General features: G+C 37.0%; 1 protein-coding gene across 2 annotated transcripts; it reads right to left on the reverse strand.

Moving 5' to 3' along the window:
• Nucleotides 1-752: 752 nt before the first annotated feature.
• IQUB (IQ motif and ubiquitin domain containing) lies at nt 753-24618 on the reverse strand. Of its 2 annotated transcripts, none has more exons than XM_063155373.1 (12): nt 22056-24618; nt 19701-19962; nt 18735-18866; nt 18452-18627; nt 18054-18209; nt 15430-15640; nt 11690-11865; nt 7061-7231; nt 5491-5667; nt 3915-4163; nt 3308-3493; nt 753-1082 (listed from the first exon to the last, which is right to left on the reverse strand). In XM_063155373.1, exons 2-12 carry the CDS (start codon nt 19927-19929, stop codon nt 921-923), a joined length of 2025 nt encoding a protein of 674 aa, XP_063011443.1. In that variant the 5' UTR covers nt 19930-19962; nt 22056-24618; the 3' UTR covers nt 753-920. The 2 variants fall into 2 exon arrangements, with proteins under 2 accessions (XP_063011443.1, XP_063011442.1); XM_063155372.1 differs by lacking the exon at nt 22056-24618 and adding an exon at nt 20231-20375.

A 24618-nucleotide genomic window follows, 5' to 3' on the forward strand; every position in this document is an offset into this window, starting at 1 on the left:
TAAAATCAGTGGAAAGGTTTCAATGATGTTAAAACACACTTGTCAGCCAGATGCTGGTTCTACAGTTCATGTTCTGTTGAGGGAATCAATTCAGTTTTCAGCTGTTTGCTGCCAAATATGTGCTTATTCCAGTAAATGCAACTGCTTTTTCCTAGGTAGTTTAATCTGTTAGAACAAAAGGCTGGGTCAAATCCACATTTTATAATAAAGGTTTCAAGAAGAACCTTGCAACTTTCTGTTGGATTTTTGAATTCACACCATATATTTTTCTCTGTAACTATGACCAAACATAAACTTTTTAATTATGGGGAGAATTTACTTCTTCAAAAAATACAAACTCCTCAAAACTAAACACATTTCAAACAGTCTGAAATGTGTATTTCAAATTATGATATTTAAATTATTAATACTCAAATTATAATAATTACAATAATTTCAACAACTTGGATACAATTGCATGCTGGCAGTTCTTCTATGACCATCTATATGAGCGACAAAATGTAAAGTTGTTCTTTTGCACAAATATTTGTTCTGTAAGAATCCAGGGCTTGAGGGGGTTTCTGCCTTATGTGCTTAAGACAAGAAAAATAAATTTAAGACAGTGCTATAGCAATAATTTTCTAATTAAAGGGTCACAAAGAATTAACAGAATTTGCCCAACAGGAATATTACACTACAGACAGAATGTTCCAAGCAATGCAGAAATACACAGAAAAATAATCATTGCTTTAAAAACTGAGAATTTACAAAGCTGTTTAACAACATTTTATTTTTTTTAAATGAGGTTACAAAACTTAAAATGCAGTTAAATTAACTGATTGAGATCAAATTATTTTGTCCTTAGAAGTTTATTTTGATCTGTTTAATACAGTTAGGGTATTGATGAAAAAGTATATTTTTTAAAAATCTAGGAATTTAGTTCACTTCTTTAAATTCAAGGAACTATTTTCTTTGGAGGAATTCGCATTAGACTGATTGTTACTTCTATGCAAAAATGATGCCATCGCAGGAATCCGAGCAAAGTAGCTTTTTGCCCGGATATGCTTTTGTTCTATTCTGTAAATAAACGGAGCTTCATAAGTCTGAAAAAAAAATTTTCAAATACCATAAATACAATTAAGATATCTAAAAATATAAGTGTTGCTTCATATTTTAGACATTATAAACATTTCAACATATTTTAGACATTATAACTATTGACCTTTTAATAAACTAAGGCAGATAATTTATTTGTACATATACATAATAAAATATTTTGTACTTCTATAGTACTATCTTATGGACCAGTAGTGAAAATTTCTCCTTGTGAAATATTAGTCGTGTTTTAAAAGCAGAGTAACTATTTTTTATCCATTCAAGATAAAATTTATTTATTTATTTATTTATTTATTTCAGGTGAGAACATTTGTACTTACATTTGAAAATTAAATAAGGGAACACTTAGATAGCAAGATTTGCTAGGTGAAGACTGTAGAGGCATTCCTTGATAAGAATCAAAGCAGTTATTTTCAACTAATCATGGCAGCAAGTATTTTGCAGCATTTCAGTCAGCACTTGCATGCAGTGGTGACATTTTCCCAAATTCCTAGTTAATATTAGTAGTTTGGATGATGGAATAAATAACCAGAATGTTTAATTGAAAAAAACATTTTTCTATTGCTGTAGTCATCACTTTGAATAATTGCTATTAAATAAAATCACTATGAATAACTGCTATTGAACAAAAGGCATAAGAGGCCTTTTTGTTTTGGTGAATGAAAAACAATGATTCAACTTACAACATTCTATCTTTGCCTCATTTTCCTTATTTCACACTCTTCATTTTATTTTTTGAAGAAGAAAGTTGAGTCCTCCCTTCAACTGATTTACATCCATATTTGTTGCAAGAGCTAATGAAAATACCTCATTTTATGTAGGCTTGTGTAGCTTAGCTGTTCTGACCTAACTCCTCCATCCACTGAAGCCCTGGACCTGATCAAGTCAACGGCATTTCTTTGACTATGACATCGAGACTCAGGGCATCAAACCAGAAAAGTTCTCAATCAGGATCTTTGCCTGCCATGATGCTGGTAACAAATTTATGGGTGCTGAGGAGCATCACTAGATTCAGATTGTCTGAATAGCCTTCTTGACTCACAGTGAGTGAGAGGAGCCAAGAAAGGGATTCCCAGCTTGAAACCGATTCTACCTTCTAAAGCTAAAACTCACATAAACGTGTCTGCTTGAAGACACACACTGGGCACTCACACACAAAATACAATGGATTGCAGAATTCCTTTTGCCTTTAGAATTCCCTGATATATTTCATCTGTAAATCAAACTTTAAAGAGAGCAATTAATTTGCTCTTAAGACTTCCAGAAAGAAGAGCAAAACATAACAGCTAAAGCTGCATTTCTGAGGCACACATATTGTGTTAAAAATTGAATAAAGAACACCCAAAACAAAAGAACACTAGGCAACAATGTCTGCAGATCACTACTTACATAAATCAATAACCTGGAACTGAAAGGCTTAATAAGCCATTATTAAGTGCTGGACAAACACAACTCACAGGATTCTCCTGTGCCTTACAAAACTAAATACTCTTAAAATATTATGTTCAGTGGAGAGGTATTTCATAGACTACCATGTTTAGATATGGAATTTGGGAAGATTTGTGTAAAAATCCAGTTTTGATTATGAGTTTAACGCAGTTCTAAGTGGTTTTAATTCAGAAGAGAAATTATGTTTCTATTGCTTAAATGCACACTATAAGGTTACATTGTAAGGGATACCTAGCTGATATTCATGTAAGAAAGTAGCGTCAAATTTTATGATGACAAATGGACAAGTTATAGACAAGGAGCCATTCTTCTTTTTGATGAAAAATTTAGAAGACCAGAAACTAATGGGGCCAGAGCATGTGCAAGAGCACAGGCCCACGATGGTCACAGTATTTGTGCTTAGTCTTTAGTATGCTTTTCATCCAGCCTGGCTCTTGTCTGATCTGATCTGAAGGAAGAGAGCATGCATGGCACTGTTCTCAGCAAACAGCATGGGTGAGGCCACTCAGCTTCTTGCATTTCAGGAGGGAGAACTGGGGCAAGACAGAGTTCAGGTACATGGAATGAGCTGTACATGCCAGATGCCTTCTGGATTGCTGTCCATTCTGTTTAATAGCACAGATGCAATCATTTAAATAGTCACAATGAGCTAATTTAAAGATGGACAAGTATAATAACTAAATTTGGCCCAACATAATTAGTGGCAGGATTCTACTAAAAAATAACATAAATACAGTAAAAAATAAAGCCCATTGAAATTTACCTTCTGAAGGTTACACAGTTTAAGATGTGCATCTGCCTCTTCTTTAGTGAGGAGAATAGTGTTCCATGGAGACCACTCACGTTGCTTATCCCACCTGACCATAACCAGCTCATACAGGTCACTGCAGGCACTGAGAGCTGACTGGCAGTTCCATATCTTCTCCATCAGGTACTGCATATCTGGAAGCTGAAATTGAAAACAGGGTTAAAAAGGAAAGAAGCATGTTTAATTCTACAAGTCTTACACCCATATAAAAATCCAAATAAAGCTTTGGGTTAAAAAAAAATTCTATGCGCATTTTATATGATCACTTGGTTAAAGAGCATCTTCATATACATGAATACTTTTTGCATAGTTGTTGGAACATCTGATTCTTTGACCTGTCAGCTAGACTTGTTTTAGTATATAGCTTGCAAACCACCTTTTAAAGCACACCTATTTTTAAGAGCTTAAGAGCTGCTTCTTTATGGTGTGGAACATCACATACCAGAGGAAGAAGCTGTAGCTTTTAGCCCATTTCTCAATCTGTCCACAACATACAGAAAATAGAGGACATATAGTCAAAGCCACTGCTTACTATGAGTTGCAGTGCTCTTTCCAACAGTACCTGAACTAGGAAAACAATTTTACTATCATCCTGATAATCAACTTCAGACTTCCTGAGATCTTCCAGTATAAGTCTGTACTTGAAATAAGATTCTCGTTTCCGAGCCTCATTATCGAGCTGGTAACAGGAGCGACATCTGCCAATGGTGTAGGAACTTGCAGGAATGGGAAACTCAGAAGGTGGTAAGTACTTTTCACAGCTATGACAGAAGTAAACGTTTTTATAAAGCGTTAAGGGATCTTGTGGAACCTAGAAATTTAAAAAAACCAAAAAAGTTAAATTACAACAGGGTATCTTTGTATTACTTGTATGTTACTCAAACACTATCAGGATAAGTCTTCCATATCTTCATGCAAGTATTTTAATATGTAAAAGCTAGAAGTATTTATTTAAAAATACTCAATAAAGTGTTGTGATTGTTCTTGGATAGGATACCAAGAGTAACTGTATTTTCTTACTGCATTTGCTAAAACCAGTTATATAAATCAGTCAATTCACTTTTAAGCTATATGAAGATCCTAAAATTTATGTTCCAGTGCTCTTCCTGGTGCTTTTCTGTATGCAGATTGTCAGTTATTCTGGAAAGATGACAACACAGAGAAAACAGAAACTAAATTCTCCACATTTTATTTTTCATGTAGAATCTGCCCTTTTTGGCAAAGATAAAACCCTGAGATAATAGGCATATTAACATTTTGGCATAAGAATACAAAATCATCAGACCTGCATGTCCAGAAACAACACAGGGGAAGAAAATAGACTAAACTTGATAGTGACCTCCTTGTCCCCACATTCCTTCATGGGTTCTGAAAAGAATGTAATGTGGTCTGTGCAGACAGCCTGAGTCTGTAACTGGGCAGTTTGAGTAGTCTGATAATCTTCAGTGTCTGCTAATAAAACCCAGTGTAACATTAACTGTTAGTTGGTTCTAAATCTGACATCTGCATCTACATCTGACAGATTCTCTACTCCTGAGATAACGTTGACCAGTGTATGAGGAATGCTCTTCTGATAGATGCAAAACAGACATTGCTACTTAGAAAAGCAACATATGATAGTGAATCATATTTTTATTTGCAATATGTAGTCAGAAAAGAAAAACACTCACACACTGGAACAGTTTTTGCTTAGGTGCAAACTCACTGGACATTGACATGGGCTATGCTGTTCCTTTCTGGATGCCCAGCATGCTGCCTCTTGACCAGTAGAAAAAACACAACTTCCTCTCTCAGTATATTGGTACTGCTTTGCTATTACATTTTACTGATACTATCCCATGAGATCTACCATTTATAGCTTTCAGATTTTTTATTTCAGACACAAGAGTTCCTGGGCTCTCTCAGTGCTGCCAGCCACTTGTCAGGTGCTTATGACCCACGTCTATGCCCCATGCTTCCTAATAGGACAATATAAATTTATTTGTGTGAAACCTATGTACTTGCTACAATTTACTTCCTGAGGAACTCCTCCACAAATTCTACAGCAAAATGTAAAATAAAAAACCTTTCAATATTTTCCATCCCCCTTCTCTTTACTTCAGTGGCCACTATGTCAGGCTGCAAAATAAGAATAATACCTTAATTAACCCAGCAACTTGAGGGTTAAACTCTGGAGTTTTGATATACTGGAGAAATAATGTACAAATTCTTTTCCTCAGTCCTTCCAAGTTGCATTCTTTCACCTCTCTTGACAAAAGATCAATTTCCCTGTCAATTAATGCCACTAATTCCTCGGTTAATTTACATTCATGTTCCTGGAAAAAAAAAAAGAGAGAGAAAAAGGAAAATCAACTGCACAATAAAGAAGCAAACAAACAAAATCATTCAACAAGACATGAAAGCAAGCTATGGAATCTATGGACATTACTATGCATACCTCTGTATGTTCATATAAGAACATGTTCACAGAAGAATACGTTAGTCTCTCAGGGAAAAAAAATCTCCAGGGAAAGAACTGTAGAAGTACAAAAGTGAGAATGCTTACAGATTCTGTTTTAAAGGGCCTGTATATGTAAACCAAAGCTGTGAGGAACTGTAAGCCTGGAAGCACTAAAAGATACTTAGCAGAGCTACTCAACAAGTGCAAAATTTTACGTCTTCAAAAGTCCCAAGAAATATTTCCCTAAGAAGCTTCCTTTGGCTATGAGATTGGAGGTGTAATATAGATGAGTTTAAAAAAAATGCCACTAGAAAACCCAAAAAAATCCACCACACAAGAGGCATGGGGGACTTTGCCTGGTAATTAGTCACTTCAATATTTCCAATGCTTGGCAGGAGATTCTCCAGAGAGAGAGACGTAAGAGGTGAATGAGTTCAGTGATTTCTCAGGTAAAAGAGAGTGCTAATTTACAGAAATTCACTTGTTCACCACAGCAATATTGACTTGTGTTACGATGGGCAAGAGTTCATAAACCAGAAGTGTTCTCAATGCCATAGTGACTTTAAATCAATACTGACACTACCAAAACAAACAGCAAGATGCTTGTTTGTTTTAATAAGACCAGGAAGCAGCATTCTATTCTAGGCTGATGTCAACAGTATCATCCTGAAAGGACCTTGAAACTCATTCTTTTTGTACATGAGTAAATAAATAAAACATATATGAAAGACTAAAAAAAAAATGCAACCAGCTTCTAATTCATTGAGAACACTAGCAGCAACAGTGGCAGCAGGGAGTGGGGGACAAAGAGAAGAAGAAAAAAAATCAGTATTTGCTACCCATAAAATTGGTAATCCAAACCAATAGATAGATAAGGTTCTACACAGATATTTCAAAGAACTGAGAAAAAATTAATGGTAGTTGCCACATATATCCCTGCCACGGTTCTCATAAGGTTGATATTAAATAGGAAACAAAACTTTGTACTAAAATTGCATTATGTATTAATATACAAAGACATCTAAAACCCTGGGGTTAAAATTCTAATACAACCTGAAGACAAATATGCACATGATAAAGTGAAATATGAATTTAGAGTGTATCTGGAATTTAAATTACACTCACACACCAGGTAGTACATGAGGGTCTCCAGCTCACCATCATGGCACTTGCCTGCCAGCAGCAGCACTGCTATTGAGTCAATTAAGTGACAGCACCTTTAGAATAAAAAGCTTCAAGCTAAACATAAATAGAAAACTAAACCTTACCTTCACTGTCCACTTGAGTGTTAACAGCACAGATATCCTCTCATCTTTTGGGATGTCCTTTGTGTTAATGCTGCGGTAGATTTCAAGTAGTTCTTTGCCACGCAGTGAGTTCGGTGTATCCATTTCAGTGATTTTTCCATCAAATGCTTTCCACCTCCTAGGTTGTGCACACTTCAGAAACAATTTGTAGAACTCTGAGCTATTAAAATCTGACCACCAGCTGAACAATTGCATTATGTTACATCAAGTTTTATCAGAGCAAAGAGGGAGTTAACATTAATGCTTGACTAATGCAAAAGGCTAATTCTATTGCTGATATTGATACAGCACCTCTTCCACCAAAGCAAGCATTCAATTGCACACTTTATTTAAAGCAGCAGGTCATGACAATTTCGACTTACAGGATATTAAAAGCAAATAATATTCTCCTAAATGGATATGCTCTACTTTTTTAAAGTGAATTTACTGACAGTAGCGTTAGAATACATTTGTTCTGTATATCACTTTGCAGTCATAAATCCCATCAAACTATCAGTAAAAATCAATGGGTCTGTTGACTGTGTAAAGATTGAAAATTTAAGACCTTAAAGTCTAGTGCAGTAAAAAATATCTCCAGGGAACTGTTCTATTTATACTAGTTGCAGAGAAGGATAGAAGGAATACAGTTTGTTAGAGCTGGGGCAAGGTATGTATTTACAGTTTACCAGACACTTCACCTAGCTTCCTGTTTGCTAACTTCACCACATGCCATATGCCTTATGCTTCAATTATCTCTTTGCACATCTCTAACTTTTATAGACAGTAAGAAGTTCCATGATGTCACCTGCCCCACAAGGTCTGAAAAGTACAACCATTTTCTTCATTTTCTTATTTCCAGAAGATGGGTTTTGGTTACAAATAACTGTTACATTAAGAGACAGGTGTCCAATCCCAATAGAAAAGAGTTTTCAAAAGCCTCTCCCATCATTACTTAACTCAATTTCCTTTTCTTAATGGGGAGAGGTACTCAAAACCTCTTTCTATGTTTCAATTATTCTCTTTCACTATATTTGGAACTTAAGTACTCACTAACACTCATGAACTTCACCTTGCAGTCTCAGTGTGACCTAGCAACAGGAACACTTTATGCAGTATTCACATGTCTAGTAGCTTTCTGGACATGACCCCAGCATTGACACAGTCATTATTTTGATGAAATTGGCTTGATATGGTGATAAGTAATAAAAATATCAAGAATATTAGATAGCTAGAAGAGATGTGATTAGTTATCACCACAATCAAAACTTTTCCTCACTTTTAAGTAAATAGTTAGGTAAGGAAAAGAAAGAAAAAATAATTTCAGAAAGGATTTAACATCAAATTAATGACACTTAATTACATTTTCAGTGGGGGTAGAAATCTAATTAAAGGAGATATTGTTAACCAGGGATCACATTTCACAGCCAAAACTAAGAATGCAACAGCAAAATCAGACAGTAGCTAAAAAAACCCCAAAACAACTAACCAACTCTTAATTACTTGGTGAAATCTTTGAATTTCTGCAAAACTTGAGCAAGGCAATTTTTTCTCTGTCATATATAGGGAGCATTATATTGTATGTTCATTTTGTTTCACTATCTTTATACAATACTAAAAATTCTTTAAAAAACCCTAAAACAAAACCAAAACCCCACACTTTGCAAACAATGAAATTCAGACCAACCTAGAAGGTCTATCATGCTGGCAATCCTTTGTATGTTAGACTGGGACAAATCACTCTTTTCCGTATAGTAGTTCATTCAGTACCTACATTTGATCCTCTTCAAGGAAATCACTTACCATAACAGAGAAAGGTCATTCACTAATGCTAGAAAAAATCAGTGGCCAGGGCAGACCCTAAGAAATAGTCAGTAAAATTAGATTTTTCTGATAATTTGCAAACCCAATAGGTGCAAGTAAACTTGGTAACCCATTCTTCAAATGACCCTTAATACAGACCAATTCTGTTATTATAATTATTTCTTCAAAAATAAATCTGTAACTTCTGTATTTTTTCTTACTACTTGATCATAGCTGGGTATTACATAAAAATTTTAAAATGGAAAAAAAAATATGCAGCCTTTTACTGAAAAAAGAAAGAATCACAATTCTCTGGTTTCAGGACTATTTTTCTGTACTCCAGACTAACAAGAGAAAAGCTAAAACTTTGAGATTTTCTGCCAGCTTTCTCTTGTCTTTTAGTCTGCTGGCAGTGCTGTGGAATTTACAATAATCCTGTTATCTGTATTACTACAACTACACTCTGCTGCCAATGTATGAAAGCAGAAAAGGAGCCTGAGGAAACACACCACCACAGAGAGAGAGAAAAAGGTGAGTATAATAAAAAAAAAAATCCATAGGATGTGTGCAGAAATAGTACAAAACATGAAAGGTATGAACTGAGTGACAGTTAATAGTTACACAAATTTCTTTAAGTCAATATGATTGCTGTACAAAAGCTTAATCAAATACTTCCTCTCCAAAGTACAAAAGCTGAAGAAGAACAAGTTCAGCATAAAGAACCCCCTAGAACATAGGGCACACACAACCAGTACCAACCTTCATAAGGGCACACATGCCTGTGGAGGTACATGCTTAAAGTAGCAAAGAAGGGAACAAAGGTTTCCATGGAGAAGCAACTTTCATGCCACATTGGCCATTGCAGCTTGCAGTCTTCAGATGTGAAAGATATTATTGCAGCTTTAACTGGCAAGTGTCCAGATCAACATTGCCAGCTCAAAGTTCAAGAAAAAAACAAATTATCCCTAATCAAGCACTCAAAAATAAATTTCATACTGTAATTTAAAAAGCTTAAATTGCACTGTTACAGTCATAGCAAACCATCCATATAATTTTGAGATTTACAAAATTATATTTATCTTTTATAAAAATTCAAAAATTTTTACTTTTTCTCCGAGTTAGAACTATCTATGTCAACAGTTTAGAACAACACTCGAAATCCTATAGTGAACATGATAAAAAACATGAAACATTGCACTATTCAGAAGCTCAATAAATTTTAAAACAAAAAGATTACAGTCCCTTTCATAAAAAGCATAATTTATACATTTAAAGTAGGAATAAATAAATTATTAGTGACAGCTTCAGGAAAAACAGTCTTTCCACTTGTCTTTCCATTGTTTGTAAAGACAAAATATCAGTTGTCTCTGATGTGTCTCCTGATTCTCCAAACATCAACTTTCACTGAGAGTTTTTGTGCTGAAGAACGTTTTGCTTCTGATTCTAGATGTAAGAAAACTGTCCAGCTTGTCAGAATATGTGCTGGAAGCAATCTGTACAGGTAGGACACTGGAAATCAGTCCTTATGGAAAAGTAAGGACAGAGTCAGTTAAAAGTGAAATATATTTGCTTTGACTGTTCCAGGCTTCTTTTTCGAAGAAGGTAACAGAACAGATTGAAGTAGAAGAAGCAAACATGAAACATAGAAATGATTCAAGGCTCTGAAAATAATCCTAATTATTTGGTTTGGTGGGTTTTTTTTTCATTCTTGAAAGCAGTAAGACAGAAAACAGTCATAGCACAGCAATAAATGTGGTAATAGTTTCACCAACATTTCAGATAAGAAACTTGTTCATAATGAGAAATGTAATACCTTTTATCAAATCACATTTACAGTACAGTTCCCCAGCATCAGTAATAAAAAGAATGAAAAAAAGTCTCTTTTGTACAAAACCACCATTTCTACTTTTGAGCACTCAATAGTCAAAATTTTAAAATAATAATAATAATAATAATAAAATTAGACAGCTAAAAACCATTTCTGTTGCAGTATTTCTTTTCATAATCATGTATATACTTTGAAAATAAACTATTACTTTGTTCCAATGGCTGGACATCTACCTAAAAGGACAAGGGTTTTTTGGTCTTTTACATTAAGATACCACTGAATTTAATGCCATTTTAAATCATCTTTGTGAATGAAAGAATTTTCTTTTTCTTTAATAAAGACTGAAGAACACTTCCCTTAAATATCATCCCCAAGATTATACAAGAATGAAATCTCAAATAAAATTCTAATGGAACTAAAGTCAGTGATTTAATAACTGAATTCAACATCAGAGTCAAACTCTTCTTTATACAGGGAAACAGAATAAATGCTTTCTTTAAAGAAAGACATATGATGACCAGAGGCCTATACTCATTTAGGAAATAAATGAAAAATTTACTTCCTGAAGGATAACATATTTATTATTATTATTATTATTATTATTATTATTATTATTATTATTATTATTATTATTATTATTATTATTATTATTATTATTATTATTATTATTATTATTAACATATTTATTATTATTATACTTATTGTTATAATTAATTATATGTATTGTTTATACTTTTTATAGTTAACAGCATTAATGATCCACTGTTCAACCTTCACTTAGTCTGGTAGCTATGAAATTCTCAGCTTGGAAAAAAGAAATTTACTAAATTGTATTGACATGAAGAACCACATAATTTGGATATTTATAACGTTTGCATTCACATGATTAATTGTTAAAAACTACAAAAGGTATTTTTGTATTTTGCAGGTGTATTTTCTGTTCCTGTACTTAGATATTCTTTATGATCAGAGTAATTACTGACCTTACCCAGAAAGTGCAGTATTGCTTTTTGTTGATTCTCCAGATTGGCATTTAATTTGTGCATCCCAATGCAAGCAATGAGCTCTGTCTCTTCTTCCAGAAGTGCAAAAAGTGCTGCCTTTCTTTTACCTCCAGTAAGAGTTCTGTTAATTCGCTCAGTCTCCTCCTGCATCCATACTGCAGATACAAATATTGTTACTTTCCAGCAAAACTTCTGCTTTCATAGTTAAGAAACAACATAATCGACTTTTCTTTCAATATTCACTAAAACTCAGTTTCCATTTTAGGGAGTTGATGTTATAGCTATTTTCAATACATGCAGATGGCCTAGAAATTAATGTAAATTATACAGATGTTCTGTGAGAATATGTGTGTGTACATCAATTCCAGACTGCCAATTTGCACTCCAAACTCAAGGATGAGTAGGAGAAAAAGAATCTGTATGTGAGAAAAAGAATTTAGCTCCTGTGGAAATGTATGATGAAATGGCTGCATCTTACTGTGGTACTACTAGTACTCAGTGCTGAGAATATTACTGCTTCTCCCTGCATAAATGAGTAAAATCTAAAGAAGCTTGAAGTCCTCCAAAACTGAGATAAAACTTGACTGACAGTCACATTTAGCACTTCAGGTTTTAGACTGGATATTGCAGTGGTATCACCTTTTGCCATCCAAGGCAGATGAGAACACATTAATAACTCGACAGTCACTGCTTTACTCTCCCTTTCCTTTTCTATAACACAACCCTTCAAGTGGGTGAAAGTGGCCACAGAAGAAGCCACAGGAGGTGATGACAGCAGCACATGGATCAGTACATGCTGTATAAGGATCTGACCCCCTGACACTTTTACTGCCAATATAGACACTGCATGGATTTAGAGAAATCTGCCTGTAAAATCAAACTGTGTTTACTGCCTTTGCATATCCCATAACAATTCCTGGCTTCTCTGAAGAGTCTGATCTAGTTCAAATACCTCTAGGGTTTTGTAGGGAATTTTATAAGATCCAAAACTTCAACATTCCTGAAGAATACCTCAAAGTGTTGTTATCATCCCAGAGCAGTTACGCAAAATCAAAACCCAGAGTAAAAGGAAACCATTCAATATGTGAGACACTGAAAAATTCTGTAACATCCTGGATCAGGTAAGATTAGAGGCAGGAGGAGGGAAAGGAGGAAGGCTTATTTTCTGCCTGTGGCTTCTTATCTACAACACCTTGTTTTCCATTTTTAAATATTTCAATTCATTTCCTTAAGGCTCTCCAAGCTGTAACATGACAGCTGTCTGCCAAGTTCTGAGAACCCCAAGATATATATTTTAAATACAGCCAAGCCACCAAACAACAGCATTATACAGAATTATTTACATGAAGCTTTATTATGCCTGAAGGGGGCATAATAATGCCCCCCAGCAACTTCTAAGGTGGAGCAATAAATAGAGTAAGCAATTATGTACATTCAGAAATGAAAAAGCTGCCACTTACCATTGATACTCACTTCTTGATTCCCCATTTACCTGCAACCAATCTAATCTCCTCTTAGATTATCTGTTCTGCAGATTATCTATCTGCAGAGATTTTACTCATTACAATTTTTACTCCACTGTTTTATAAAGTAAAATAGCTCATACTTTTCAAATAAATAATAAATGCCTATGCAGACATGCTGCATATATAGATAGACCTCATTTGCACTATATAGTCAACAGTTCTTGTACCACCAGGAATTGCTTGTACTGGCTGACCCTGTAATAGTAACCCTGTTGTGATTACAGCAATAACCTTCACAGATCCCTGGAGGACAATAGTCTCATTCTATTACTATCACAATGATTTAGCTTGTGTAAATTGTTGGCACTATAAGAATGCAAAATTGTTGCAGATGCATGTAGGAAAAAAACTCCAAGTTCCTAGAATCATTAAGCTCTATTAAAATGAAGAGCATGATTGCAAATCTCCATGTAGAGAAGCAACTAGTCAATACCAGTTAACAAAAACTAAACAGTGAGATTGATACCAGACCATTATTTTTAATAAAATAGTAAAAAAACCCATTTCAAATACTGGAATTTGTTCTGTTGTGAAGTGGCACATGTTTTTGTCAGGTTGACTAGATATGAAATTTCTGAACATGCTTGGCTGAAATTTTTATTATTTGTGAATCCAAAGTCATTCAATTAAGCAAGAGACACTTGCATAACCATAAGTTTCAAATCTAAAAATATCATGAAGATCAGCACTCTTCCATAACTTCAACAGAACTTACTTGCTTCTACTGCAAGTAAGACTTTTCACACTTAAAAAAATGAAATAGTAAGATTTCTCATAAGTGGCAAGGAAAAAAGTCCTATTTGAGTACCTTGGCTTTTGATACAGATACAACTTGAAAAGGGCTTGATTCTTGGGAAGTGAAAAGCAAACTATCTACACAGAAAAAGGGAGGGGGGCTGGACAACCTCAAACAAGCCACAAATATCATGAAGATACTATTCCAATAACTGCAAAGCTCAAGACAAGGAATAATTTTTACATTTGTCACGAACAGTGATATTTATAAATCATTTATTAATTCAGACAAAGACATTTGTTCAACGCCACACAACAGCCCTAAAAGATTAGTGTATAACTTGGGAATTTTTGAATCGTGATGCTGAGCTCTATGAATAACACATGGCATCAAATTTATGCTCAGTTTACCACTGAAGAAAGAGCTGAGATGGTTTATGGTAGGGCAGGTGGCTTTGCAATGAAGTAGGTCATCTCTTAGGTCAGCTCTGCTACAGGGACAACAATATCCAAACTGGCAAAGAGCTAGGCCATAAAGCACTGTAGCTGAGATAACATAAGAATTGTTACAAGTTACAGTACAAACCTCTGGCTTTAAAAGAGACATTGTAAAAAAACAAAATTTGTCTTGCTATTTCATTATATGCTGCTACAAGTGCACAGCTTTTGAATGCTTTTGTTTTTCCAAAGGAAATACTCTAAGTTTTTTGCTCTATTTGCACCATTACATTCTTGTAAGGTTTTATGTCAATTATCTGCAGTATTCACATTATTTTTCTGAAGAAGTTTAGAGGTGCTTGCCTGTATTAAACATCATCTACTCCAAGAACAGGAAATGTATGACTTTCAGAATATCCTGCAGAACTCCTAAGAGATTTTTAAAATGTTGACAACACAGTTTTATGAAACATGGAATGAACTAGGAAGGAGAAAAAGCATCAGTAGAGGACAACTAAGACAAAAAGAATAACTTCTGTCATATGCTGTAAAATTCTGTAAAAAAATTCCTCAGCATCTTAAATGTAGAGTGAAAGATAAAAGCAACTCTGATCTAAAAAAAACACCCTTTTGTTCTTCTAGCTGACCTTAACTGTAGACATAAATAAAAAATGTTAATAAAACTGCCAAAGAGCACTCTTCTATAAGCCAGTTGTTTCTAAAAAAAGGTGTACTGGCTTTGGCTGCAATAGAGTTAATTTTTAGTCACAGCAGCTTGTAAGGTGCTGGATGTTGATAACACAGGGATGTTTGGTTATTGCTGAGCAGTGCTTACAGAGCATCAAGGTCTTCTTCCTGTTTTTTAGTAATACATGAAAGTAAAATAATTATTTTACAATGAAAAAGATTCCACTGTCAAGCAGAAAAAATAATCTATAAAAACATGTAAAAACCCTAAGTTTGTTTTAAACAAACTGTACTGTTTTGTTGCTTTAAGGATATCCCTTTAAGAAAACTTACATTCCAAGTCATGGTAGAGTAGCTCAAAGTCTTCTCTTGTTTTAGGGTTCAGTTTTTTCTCATACTCTCTAATCAATTTTTCTTCTTTCTCCAATTTTTTCTGTAATTCTTCTTGTGCCTCCTGTGCCAGCCTTAACCTCCTTTGCTCCTTCAGATTTTGTACTAAATATGCAGCATGCCAACGACGGAAATACTTCTGTATTACTATTACCTATATGTGATACAATACCAAAGAATCACGAATTTAAAATGAAACAACATAGTATTTTGAAGTGTAGCATTATTTCTTAACTCTTCTTTTCTCCAGCTCCCTAACTACATTTTCTAAGATTTTTCTTGTACTGAAACTAATTTAAATGTTACAAAATCAGTCATGTACTATTAGTTTAAGCACTAGTATGATTACTCAGTTAGGTAACTGCAGGAATTTAACCAGTGAGTACAGTGGATAAAATGGGTTTAAATAATCAAAGTAAAATATAAACTACATTTAAATATCCATTTTTCTTTTTCAAATCTCCCCTTAAAATGTATTTTGCCATGCACTGTTTTTATTCTTTGCCTTATCTTACTGCCAATTTACAGAGTGGAAATGTAGACACATTTGCAAAATTTCTTTTAAATTTCTAGTTACAAAAATCAACACATAGACACAACATCAACTGCATTTTATTTGTGAACAAACAATGAAAGTGAAATTACTAATGCTGTTATGACAGAAATGAAAAAAGAAAATTAAATCATCGACCTTGCCAAGCTGTGGCTGTTGAGGACTGGGGAAATGTCTACGATATGTTAAGGGAGGATGCTGCACAAGCCTCACCTTCTGCTGGCTGTTGCACTACTAACAGTTCAGTCAGATCAATGCCTTAAGGGAGGATGCTGCACAAGCCTCACCTTCTGCTGGCTGTTGCACTACTAACAGTTCAGTCAGATCAATGCCTTGAGGTACCAAGCACTGTTCAGCATCAAAAGCTATCAAGCACAAAATCATACTAATACAGTCACACTGTCTCTGGTAATATTTTAATCTAAAACTTCTCTTGAATATGTCTTCAAACAGTATTTCAATATGGACCTATACTGCACTGGGCAAATCCATCAATGTAAACCAACACCAAGCCGACATCTCTCTACTATGTATTATCAATTACCTATAGACACATTACAGACTTCCATAAGGGTCACCAAAGACCACAGAAAAACATATTGGTAGTCCTGAGGAAATTACTCCCTACCTGGGTTCCACTTCTACAAGATGCACATTGCCATCAGCTACAGCTGACCGATTTAAGAAGTTCTCACAGACATATTTTAGGAAAAGTCCTTTCGTTAGGATCTTTTCTCCTGAGAAGCTGAGAGGCCTCAGAAACGAAATGTAAACAATAATTAATCTGCTGCTGTGGAATGCAACAGGTGCATCTGTGATTGGTCTCATGTGGTTGTTTTTAATTAATGGCCAATCACAGTCAAGCTGTCTTGGACTGTCTGGTCAGTCACAAGATTTTATTATCACTCCATTCCTTTCTATACCTTTCAAGCCTTCTGATGAAATCCTTTCTTCCATTCTTTAGTGTAGTTTTAATATATCATTTTCTTTTAATATACTATATATCATAAAATAATAAATCAGCCTTCTGAAACATGGAGTCAAGATTCTCGTCTTTTCTCTCGTCCTGGGACCCCTGCGAACACCACCACCTTTACAAGAAAACTTCTGCCCAGAAAACTTCAAATACCTTGCCAACCATGTCAATACAATTACCAATACAATTATTCTACTTAGACATTTGGGGAATCAACTGTTTCTCCATTCAGTTGGATTCAGACTGTCTATTTTCAGCAATCAAATTAATAACTAGAGCATTTGCAAAGCAATGCCTCATCTAACACTACTTAGGGCAGACTTTAGTTAGATGTGCAGTCACAGAACACATGGTTTCCAAAAAGCAGAGTGGAAGGCCTAAATGGCATCCTCTGCACAATGAATATGCAGAATCTGTAATCTGAATTGCCTTCATGAGGCAACTCAGTGCACCAGAAAACCCCACAGACCCACTGCCTGTGTTTGAACAGCCCATTTCTACTTCAGTGTCAAAGCAGGGAGCTTGAACAGAATCCAAATGGATCAGCTTGCACAAGGTAACCTACTAAGTCTGACAAAAAAACCCCAACCAAACAGACAAGGAACAATAGATTGTTCTCAAAACTCAAAAGCTTGAATGCAGATCTCCTAAATCCTAACCCAATACTGCATTTATTTCAGGCCATACATTAAGCTTGTATCTTAGGTTATTCCAAAGAGATCATGAGAATTTTGTAAGAACAAGCCTGTTTTAATCCTTAATGCTCTACATGGGAACTTAACTGTCACTGTGAGACAGAAAACAATAATTTCAGAATTCTTAATATTTAAGAGATTGCAAGGTATCAAATGTCACTAAAACTCTAGAGCAAACATGCACTTCCCCTGTATCTGAAAGATTACAAAAGATGAGCATAAGAAGACATTTTACAGTTCACTTTTAAATTCCGTCTTTGAACACTCTGAACACTCATTAAATATTCAGATAACCTTCACAATTCATTATTTTCCAGATAGTTTCAAATAGATAAGGACTTACTGCTTCAAGTCTACGTTTATGGTATTCCTCTGCTGTAAAATACTTTCCAGGAGTTATTAGTTTGTCAGTCATGTTTGATACATAAAGGCCAGTTTTAGTCATCTGTGTTGATGTTGTATTTCTCGTTTGTTGTTGGGCATTTTTTTCCACGGCCGTCTGGGGAAAAAATGCAAGTCAGATTAGAAGCAAATACACAGATATTTTTTTTCCTCATTACAGTAAGTGGCAAAATTAGCTATTTGCAATAAAAATCACAAGAATAATTATATTTATCTAATAAATACTTTCATTTGCACATTTATCTCAGATTTATTTCCTCTTTCCTATCAGAAATAGTGCCAGCATTCTATTCCATTTGGTAAAAACAACATTCTAAAGGGACATTACAAAGCCTTTACCTGTGTTCCCCTACAAAATAACTGAATTCCTTTGTCAGGTCGTTTTTTGGGTTTTGTTTGTGATCCTGCATTATGAAATTCCACTCCTGTTGACACGTTCCTAAATCCACCCAGAAAAGGTTTCTTATAGGTAGGTCTTTCAACTTTTACAACTATTTCTTGAAATGAATCTGAACCTGTTAAAAGGAAAGTTCCAAAAAATAAATATTGCTTATTTCAGTAACACATCTAGATTAGATCATATTTACATATGTATTGACAAATGTGCAAAAGCAGCATTTACCTGTTTCTACTCTGACAGTTAAGACATCAGGCATGTGGTAATCCTGTTGAATGACTTCTCCAGGGAAACATTCCTGATTCTCAAAATTAGGCCAAGTCTTCCAAGATGTTCCATTATCCTTAATCATGCTTACTAAAAATAAAACCAAAACTCATTCCTGAGAAGTTTCTCAAAACAAACAAATAACTCTTTCAACTTTAGCCCAGGATGATTTTATTGTAACACTGCAACACAGCATAACCATCCTTTTTTCAGCTAAAAGACAGTCTATTTGAAAGCTGAAACAGTATTATCATACAATTTTAAAGGTGGTATCTAATGTAATGCTGCCACCACATAAAGATATTCCTAGCCAGCTTCTCAGAATGAGAGCAGATGAATGCAACCTAGCCAAGAGGAAAGTAGTCAGCAAGTCCATACGAGGAATTGTTATTCACTGTGCTCAGCTGCTGAACAGGATATGCTGTGTTCTGCTCTGAAGAACCAAGCAAATGTAGTCCTGTATTAGGAAGTGACTGAAGACATCCAGTACACTGAAGAACAGGTGTAGGAAATGATGGAGAATTTGGGAGGCTGCAGGAGAAAGACACGGATAAAAGAAGGGTGGCAGGCAATTTACAGGCGAATCTAAGAAAGGTAAAATAGTAAGGTGATTTCTATAATGTTGGCTAGACTGGTAATTTAAATGCACATACAAAATATGTATACTTATGCATACACATTTATGGAAATAAGGATCATTCCATAAAATGCCATCTAGAAATGACTACTACAGTTTGAGATAAAGAATACATTCCTGACCTTTGGACTATGTTTCAAATGAGAATTTAAAAAGTTACTGCAGGACCAAACCTCAGCAAGCATAAACAGAATGAGGGTGTGTGGGAGTGCAAGAAGCTATAACCAAGTTGAAGAAAAAATATCTCTTTAAACCATTAATACCCAACATTTTAACTACTTCTTTACCTGTCATTGTCCCCTTTTCTGTACTCTCTGGCAGTACTGAATTTTGAGAAGGAGACGGCTGGTTCCAGCCCCTCTCTGATTGTGCAGTGCCTGCAGGTTCAGGGAGCGGAGGCTTCTCTGCTGGGTCCCCATCCTCTCCGACTGCTTTTCCTTGTGAGGGTGCAGGTGATTGCTCTGCACTTGATCCTTCTGATGTAACAGCTTCAAAGCCATCTGATGCACCTTCCATTTCTAAAGCATCAGTTGCATGCTTTTAACCTTCCTGCAAGAATAATCACAGGATCTATTATAAATTGCATACTGGCACATTTCTTCTACCAGAATTATTGGTAATTTACTGTCCTGAAAAGCTTTTCCTGTATCTAATCCCAAAAGGCCTATTGAGAACAGCATGAAATCTTTGCTTCCACCAAACAGAAAGCTGGTGGCTGGTGTTTACCAAACATAACACTCCAAGGCAAGTAGCCGGCACAGTTCTTTTTACCTCTCGTTCTCTGCCTACAGAACAAGATGGTCCAAGCGGTCATTACCTAGACACAGCACACCTTTACGGTTTTCCGAGTTGCCACCGAAATTATACGGGCTGGAAGAGTCCTAAGCCCAAATTCCTCAGCATAGAACCACAACCAAACCCGCAGGATCCGGGACGCAGCAGCTCCCGGCGGCAGCCCGGGGACGCCAAACCGCTCGGGCGGGCCCCCGGCACAGAGCGCACCGGGGCCGGGGCTGCGGCCGCCGCTGGGGGCACGGCTGGGACCCCCGCACCCACCCTCCCGCCCCTGTCCCTGTCCCTGTCCCTGTCCCTGTCCCTGTCCCGGTCCCGGCACCTCCCGGCCGGCGCTCCGGGCAGGCGCTGCTCGGCCCGGCGGCGGCGCGGTAGCCACGGCAACCGGCCTGGGGAGCAGGAGCGTGCGCACTGGGGAGCGGGGCCGGGCCGGGCCGGGCCGGGCGGACTGAGAACGCCCCGGCCGGACTGAGAACGCCCCGGGAACCCGCCGGGTCGGGAAAAGTGGAAAGGGAGGCGGTGCGAAAGCAAGTGCCCTGCTTCCCTCCAGCCACAGCAGCTGCACGAACCCGTGCTGGCCTGGAGCGGCCCCAGGGCCGGCACACCCGCAGGGGCCGTGCCCGCGCTGTGACCCTGAGCAGCGATGAGAGCTCGTACCAGCCCATAGCGGCAGCAATGTACAAAAATACCGTTTTCCCTTATATCCTTATTCTGCGAGCAATAGCAGAAGTTGTACTAAAGCCCCAGAACTCTTGGATATCGAGAAAGGGTGTTGTGTGTGAGTGTTGGCAGCCGTCGTGCCACACACCGTCCCTTCCGGGCTGTGTGGCAGTGCCTGCCCGTGACATGGCTTGTGCCTAACCCTGCTGCTCTCCTGGAGGTCCGTGGCGTGAGGACTGAGGCTGGCAACTGGGAATTAAAGACTTGCAAATCAGAATGAAAACCATACGAAATTGGATTTCCTGGTGTTTGAGGTGCCATTTCTGACACAACTCCTGCAAATCTTTTCAGCATGCTACAAGAAAACCAAGTGGACGGTCACATCACAGAACTTTCAGATGTGAAATACACAGTTCTGTGTTGCAATTCCAAGAGAATCCTGGAAAAAAGCCTTTCAGCAGGCATTGAATTCAAAAGGATACTCAATAATTGCATGCCATGATCATTGTTACCATGTTTCCCAGACATTGTTTGGCACTTGAATGTGGGCCTACTCCGCATCTAAAGGACAGAAATTTCCCCTTACTACTACTAATGCTGTTTTGTGTAAAACCTTGTTTGAACTCCCAGAATAGGATCACCATTAATTCTGTAGAAAGATACTGTCATTTGTGTCACTTTGTCACTGTTGATTAAACATTCAAGCTCATTTTCAAGTTGCAATGATTTTTCATTTTTTCCCTAATGAAATAGCATATAAGCTTTGAATATTAAAATAACAAAAAGCAGCTTTCACTCATCTCCTATTGGTTTTGGTTTCAGGTTCAGAACACAGCCACTTGGGATAGGTTAAGCAGCAAAGATTGCCATCTGGCTAGGAATTACAAAAACCTCAGTACTTGCTCTGCTCTCATGATGGGAAGGTTGTTTTTCTGTTATAAAAGGCTCTGTCTCTGCTAGGTCCCATCCTTGCAGATAAATCTCTTTTTTTACTGACATGACTTCAATCATGATCTCAAAGTGTTTTAAAGATCTAAACTTTGTTAACTCTACAGCTTGCAGCAATTTACCTTACTACAGATTATGAAATTACATAACAACAGATTATAAAATTGTTTGCATCATCATGGATTTCCAACAATTAAAGGAGCAAAATCAAGCAACATCATTAGTTAGCCTTCAAATTATACCTTGCTAGCATATTCCTCTTGGAATAAATTAGGACCTGTATGGAGGAAACAGATGTGCATTTGTGAAAGGAAGATGAGAGTATGTTTTTATTTGTGAAAGTCAGTTTTAAAAGGCTATATATCAAATTTCAGCAGCAGTGGGCCATGAAAAAAAACTTCCTCTCCCCTGGAGGACAATTAATGAGCTTATAGGAGAGCTCTTTTAAATCACCTGACAAATACATCTTTAGAAGTAGAGGAAATAACTGAACAAGGAGAGAGTACAGCAAATGTCTCAGGTACAGAATAGTAGAAAGAATTCCAGAATAGTAGAAAGAATTCTGCAAACTTTCCTTCCCCCACACACCTCCAGTATTTCATGTGTCTATCATTTATACTAGACTTTGTTTATTGCGGTTTTTTTAAAATTTATTTTGGTTTCTCTCAGGTCAGCTCAATACTTATTACCAAAATCCATTAATTTTCATTACACATGTGACAGCATTGGCCCTCATTCAAGTCTGTAATCCCTTACTATTTCTCATGAGAAAATTGTGTTTGTTGACTTTAGCAAAGTCCTCTTCTGGAATGCCATCTAGTGGTTTTACATAGGAAAAGACCAGCTTATATCTTGGTCAAGACTGAAAAATCCTTCAAAACCAAACAATAAAACTAAGTATTTTTCACTTCTTAATTTTTCAAAATTTAAAATATTTATGTAATTATAGTAATGATAGTTGAGGGGGGAAAACTCAATGCTAAAGAATGCAGTGAAAATAGTTTCTGGAGGGAATACCTTGGGAATACTGGTTTTCTCTTCTATTGACCTACCCCCAAATACCATTGCATAGAATATAAATTTGTAATTAATCCATTTATAATAATCATGTCACAAGTAAATTTATAACCTAAAGACTATGAAAAACCAGCTATGGCCAAGTATGATGTGTAATGTAACTAGTGCATAAACAAAAGCTTATTAAACTGCAGATTTTTGTGATATAGCTATATTCCTGTCTTTAAACTTGCAGGAATGTTGCTAGTGGTCTTGAAAAAAACATCAGTAAAGGCAAACTTGCACAGGAGCCTTAGATCTAGTTTGGATATTTTATTCAGGATTTTAAAGATTAACTCTCTAAACACAAGCTTTCAAAAGAATCACAGAATATCCTGAGTTCCCAGATCACAGAATATTGTGAGTTGGATGGGGCCTGCAAGGGACCATCAAATCCAGCTCTTAAATGAAAGGCCCATCCAGGGACTGAATCCACCCTGGTGTGATTAGCCCCAAGCTTTAACTGAGCTAATCTCAGTGCTCAACCACCCCGTGGCTGAAAAACATTTCCTAATAGCAAAGCCAGACTCCTCGTGATGCAGCTTCATGCTGTTCCCTTGGGTCCTGTCACTGCTCACCAGAGATGAGTCCCTGCTCTTCCACTGCCCCTTGTGAGAATGTTGAAGACACAATGAGGTCTCTCCTCGGTCTCCTCTGCTCCAGACTAAAGAGGTGACAGCCTGTCCGCTGACCTCAGCCACTCCTCATATGGCTGCCCCTCAGGGCCCTTCACCAGCTTCCCTGCCCTCCTTTGGACACTCTCTAAAAGCTCTTCATCTTTCTTGTGGTGCCCAAAACTGCCCCAGCACTCAAGGTGAGGCTGCCCCAGAGCAGAGCAGAGCAGAGCAGAGCAGAGCAGAGCAGGACAATCCCCTCCCTTGCCCAGCTTGTACCTGATGCATCCCAGGACAGGACTGGCCCTCCTGGCTGCCAGGGCACTGCTGACTCACATTCAACTTCCCATTGACCAGGACTCCAAGTCTCTTTCTGCAGCACTTCTTTCCAGTATCTCAGGAATGTTGCTTTCCAGTACCTCAGTCTGTTGCTACCTCCAGGGTTGCCCCATCCCAGTGGAGAATCCAGCACTTGTCTCTTTAACTTCCCATGGTGATGGCCCATCTCTGTAATCTGTTGAGGTCTCTCCACAAGGCCTCTCTGCCTTTGAGGGAGCCAACAGCTCCTCCCAAAGTAGTGTCATCAGCAGATTTACTGTGAATCCCTTCCTGTCCCACATCTAAGTTGTTAATAAACACACTGAGAGCACTGGGCCTGAGATGGAGCCCTGTGGGACCCAGCTGGTGACTGGTGGCCAGCCTGATGTCACCTCATGTCCTGCAACACCTAACACTCAAGATGTGAATCAACAATAGACCAACACAAGCCTACACAATGGCTCCTGAAGACCCCAATGCCAAGGTTTGTGCTGCAGTGTTATGTCAGGCATGGTAACTACCTGTTAACAAGAAACCTGCTGTTGCCATCAATCTGAGTAGCAGTCTTCTTTCTCCCTCTCACCTCTCCAATTTTCCCAGTATCTCCCACAAACCAGAAATTGTATTTAGTTATGTGGGCAGTAGGGTCAACCAGTTCAGGACAGGGACTCAGCTGAAACTTAAAATACTGTTCTTTTTGGGAAGCATTAGATCCCTCACTGCAGCCTCTGCATGGCCATTAGGATCTTGTCAAAGGGTAGCAAAAATACATAGCCAAAGGTGGGACAAAATCATCATACTTTTCTACAACTTGGAT

Source organism: Melospiza melodia, chromosome 4, assembly GCF_035770615.1.
Source record: "Melospiza melodia melodia isolate bMelMel2 chromosome 4, bMelMel2.pri, whole genome shotgun sequence".
NCBI lineage: Eukaryota > Metazoa > Chordata > Aves > Passeriformes > Passerellidae > Melospiza > Melospiza melodia.